General features: G+C 41.0%; 1 protein-coding gene across 7 annotated transcripts in view; it reads right to left on the bottom strand.

Moving 5' to 3' along the window:
• Positions 1 to 5,000, bottom strand: part of LOC143290508 (PTB domain-containing engulfment adapter protein 1-like) — a 135,900-nt gene that overhangs the window by 10,508 nt on the left and 120,392 nt on the right. For all 7 annotated transcript variants that reach the window (XM_076600012.1, XM_076600008.1, XM_076600013.1 and 4 more), the window contains exons 7-8: positions 3,925 to 4,053; positions 1,935 to 2,039 (exon numbers count right to left, since the gene is read on the bottom strand). In XM_076600012.1, the coding sequence (XP_076456127.1) occupies positions 1,935 to 2,039; positions 3,925 to 4,053 (234 nt within the window). The remainder of the gene's footprint in view (positions 1 to 1,934; positions 2,040 to 3,924; positions 4,054 to 5,000) is intronic.

Below are 5,000 nucleotides of genomic sequence, written 5' to 3'. Positions count from 1 at the left end.
TTGTTTTTTTTAAATCAAAAGGGAATAAGTAAAGGAGGCGAAACAGAGAAGAACAAAAACAAATGATGATATATTAATAACAACAACAACAGATTTTTTTTAAATGATAATAAATGAAATAATAATAATAGGAATCAAACAAACAGAAAATGGAAAAAAAACAGATCCCCAGTGTTACAAACTGAACCATACACGTCACTGGAAATAAAAAGAAAATAAAAGTGGTTTGTTGCAACGACCAGTACTTAAAAACGAAAACGAACACAGTGAGTACACGGCAAAAAATGAACGAAATAAAGAATGAACGGGGGAAAAAAAATGGACAAAACAAAAGAGACTAAAAGAAAAGTTAACGAGCATTACGTTAATATCCTCTTTGCAGCAATACCCCACATACCCCCCCCCACCCCCCCCCCCCATGCCCCTCCCAAGAAAAAAAAAAAAAAGGTTTGTGATATATTAATTCAGCACAGGACTAAATTATTTGTTTGCTTTTTTTGCTTATTTTTTTATCTGGCGTGTGATGATAGACTCACATTAATGTTCCTTGGTGGTGTCTGATTATTATGCACGATGGGCGCCAGTGGGGAGTAGGGGCGTGGTTATGGAAATGTGACTCCGTGATCATCTCACTCACTCACACACAAACACACACACACACACGCACGCACGCACGCACGCACGCACGCACGTATCTATCTATCTATAATTATATATATATATATATAGAGAGAGAGAGAGAGAGAGAGAGAGATGTACATTTTTTTTTCTTTTTAAATTTATTCATAGAATTTTTAATCATTTGTTGCACTGGGTATATATCTATATATATCTATATATATATATATATGTGTGTGTGTGTGTGTGTGTGTGTGTGTGTTTGTGTGTGTGTGTGTGTGTGTGTGTGTGTTTGTGTGTGTGTGTGTTTATTTTCTTAATCATTTGTTGAATTGGCAACGGCAGCCACTTAGCAACTGAGTCGTGGGGTGATTTGAAAGCACCATTTCCGAAATCACTGTTCTTTTCATTCATATGGCTCCGTGTAATCTTTCATTAAGATTAGTATAATGTTATCATGTAACATTTGTGCCTTGCGCGTTAATGTCCCAATGGAAAGTGCAATATAAATAAATCAATTATTATTATTTGTCTTTTTTGTATTATTTCTTTATGGGTATTATCATCTTACTGGTCATTTCATTATGACTGCTTACTACTATTATAATGCTACGATTCCCATACCTCAGACAGGTGATATAAAGCGTATGTACACAACAGGGGATGTACAGCTTATATATATATATATATATATATATATATATATATATATATGACAGGAGTTCAACAAGCTGTGTATAAGACAGATGCATAGGCTATGTTTAAGACAGGTGTACAGCTGATATGTAAGACAGAAGATTTACAGGCTAGATATATATGACAGAAGATGTACAGACTATAATACAATACAGAAGATGCACTGACTACAATCCCACAGGCTAAACACAGCCCCATACCTGGTTGTTCTTCATGTAAGAAGATCTACAGGCTAGATATATATGACAGAAGATGAACAGGCTATAATACAATACAGAAGATACACTCAACACAATCCCACAGGCTAAACACAGCGCCATACCTGGTTGTTCTATATGTAAGACAGATGTACAGCAAATATGTAAGACAGAAGATCTACAGGCTAGATATATATGACAGAAGATGAACAGGCTATAATAGAATACAGAAGATACACTCAACTCAATCCCACAGGCTAAACACAGCCCCATACCTGGTTGTTCTTCATGTAAGACACATGTACAGCAAATATGTAAGACAGAAGATCTACAGGCTAGATATATATGACAGAAGATGAACAGGCTATAATAGAATACAGAAGATGCCCGGAACAATCCCACAGGCTAAACACAGCCCCATACCTGGTTGTTCTTCATGTACTCCTCCAGGTCTCCCCGGTCCTTCAGCTTCTCCAGTTCAGACACTCGCTTCCTCAGGGAGTCGTTCTCGAACTGAAGACAGTTCACCTGCACACGGACACCGACACGGACACACGGACACACACACACACACACACACACACACACACACACACACGCATGTACGCACGCACGCACACACACACACACACACACACACACACACACACACACACACACACACACACACACATGTTATGTGCAACTCACGAATACATATTGCATCACTCGACGGATTTTCGCAGGCACACAAACACACACACACAAACACACACACACACACACACACACACACACACACACACACACACACACACACACACACACACACACACACACACACACACACACTCGAACTCACAGATGAGAAAAACTAAAAATTGTGGAGATGTATCCACCCCAGTCCACAGAATTACAAGAGGTGGGATGATGATGTCACTGGGATGATGATGTCACTGGGATGAACTGATACACCGAGGTCCCGTGTGTAGCAAGCAAGCACCCAGCAAAATGAAAGTGGCAACAAGAGAGTTGTCCTTCGCAAAGTCCACATTAACTCACTCAGTACGGCCAGTCCTCTCTTCTCCTCCTCTACACAGACCCCTCGGATGTCCAGTGGGTGTCTGAATGACCCAACCTTTAGCTTCCGTCGTCAGAATTGTCGTATTCTTTGTGAACATTCACCTCTTCAGTATAAGAGCGTTCCGCTTGCAATATTTTGATGATGGTAATTGGGGTGAAACGCTGTTAACGTCGTCTCTTTCGCCGTTTGTATGGAGAGAGTTAACATACGTTTGCGCGTGCGAGTGTGTGTGTGTGTGTGTGTGTGTGTGTGTGTGTGTGTGTATGTGACTGAACGACGCAGAAAACGAATGATGATGACCTCCCAAATGCTGCTCTCAAGTCGGCTGTACTAAGGTAGGCAGCCTGTTGCGCAAATGACTCCGTGTGTGTTGTACCAGCGTTTGGAGTCTCTGCTGGTCTTTGACGGAGCAAAGACAAGGCAAGACAAGACAAGACAAGACAAAGGAAGGCAAGACAAGACAAGACGAGACAAGGCAAAGGAGGGCAAGACAAGATAAGACAAGACAAAGGAAGGCAAGACAAGACAAAGGAAGACAAGACAAGACAAAGGAAGGCGAGACAAGACAAGACAAGACAAGACAAAGGAAGGCAAGACAAGACAAGACAAAGGAAGGCAAGACAAGACAAGACAAGACAAAGGAAGACAAGACAAGACAAGACAAAGGAAGGCAAGACAAGACAAAGGAAGGAAAGACAAGACAAGACAAGGCAAGGAGTTTATTTCATGTGCCCCCCACCTCCATCCCCCCAGGCGCAAAAAAAAAAGAAGAAAAAAAAGATGTATCATCATCGTCATCATCACTGGGTAGTAGGTATATATAAATATTCATATCAATCAATGAGGAGCAATGGACACCTGTCTACCGGCCGACATGACAGCTGCGGACATCTGTTCAGAACAACTTGACCTCAACTCAGTACGGCCAGTCCTCTCTTCTCCTCTACACAGACCCCTCGGATGTCCAGTGGGTGTCTGAATGACCCAACCTTTAGCTTCCGTCGTCAGAATAGTGGTATTCTTTGTCAACATTCACGTCTTCAGTATAAGAGCCTTCCGCTTGCAATATTTTGATGGTGGTAATTGGGGAGAAACGCTGTTAACATCGTCTCTTTCGACGTTCGTATGGAGAGAGTTAAGGGCGTTAGGCTGATGGGTCGTTAAACTCCACTTTTGTCAAGGAGGTGGTGGAGGTGGTGTTGAGGGCTGTGGGGGGTCGGGGGGGTGGGGGGTAGGTGTGGTGGGGTGGAGGGGGGGGTAGGGGTGGTTGTGGTAGGGGTTGGAAGGTGAAAGAGGGGAAGAGAGGTAAAGGGGCCCAGTGAGGGCTGACTGACTGACTAACTGACTGACCCGCCTCATCAGCATCAGACACTGCTTCTTGTAGTCCCTGTCCGTGGCCCCCCCGCTGTTCCCCTCCTCCAGGAAGCGTCTGTAGGCCAGGTCGAAGGCCTGTCCCACGGTCAGGGTGATCTCCTCCGCCTGGGGGACACGGCACAACAGCGTGTATGGCATGGCGTGTCGTGTCGTGTCATGGATGGTAGTATGTCATCATGTATGTGTGTATGCATTGTAGTGCCATGTATTGTAATGTCATGTATGTGTGTATGTATTGTAATGTAATGTATTGTAATGTCATGTATGTGTGTATGTATTGTAATGTAAGGTATGTGTGTGCGCATTGCAATGTAATGTATTGTAATGTAATGTAATGTATGTGTGTACGTATTGTAATGTAATGTATTGTATTGTAATGTAATGTATGTGTGTACATAGTGTAATGTAATGTATTGTGATGTAATGTATGTGTGTACGCATTGCAATGCAAAGTATTGTAATGTATGTGTGTAATGTATGTGTGTACGTATTGTAATGTAATGTATTGTATTGTAATGTAATGTATGTGTGTACGTATTGTAATGTAATGTATTGTAATGTAATGTATGTGTGTACGCATTGCAATGCAATGTATTGTAATGTAATGTATGTGTGTAATGTAATGTATGTGTGTACGTATTGTAATGTAATGTATTGTATTTGTAATGTAATGTAATGTATGTGTGTACGTATTGTAATGTAATGTATTGTATTGTAATGCAATGTATGTGTGTGCGCATTGTAATGCAGTGTATGTGTGTGTACATTGTAATCTAATGTATGTGTGTATGTAGTGTAATGCAATGTATTGTATTTGTAATGTAAGTATGTGTGTACGCATTGGAATGCAATGTATTGTAATGCAATGTATGTGTGTGCGCATTGTAATGCAGTGTATGTGTGTGTACATTGTAATGTAATGTATGTGTGTATGTAGTGTAATGTATGTGTGTATGCATTGTAATGCATTGTAATGTAATGTATGTGTGTACGTATTGTAATATAATGTATGTGTGTATGCGTTGTATTGTAATGTATGTATGCATGTATTT

The sequence above is a fragment of the Babylonia areolata genome, chromosome 15 (genome assembly GCF_041734735.1).
Source record: "Babylonia areolata isolate BAREFJ2019XMU chromosome 15, ASM4173473v1, whole genome shotgun sequence".
NCBI classification, from domain to species: domain Eukaryota; kingdom Metazoa; phylum Mollusca; class Gastropoda; order Neogastropoda; family Buccinidae; genus Babylonia; species Babylonia areolata.
Note: the sequence above shows the minus strand (reverse complement) of the source record. Positions and strands in the feature narration are given on the sequence as shown.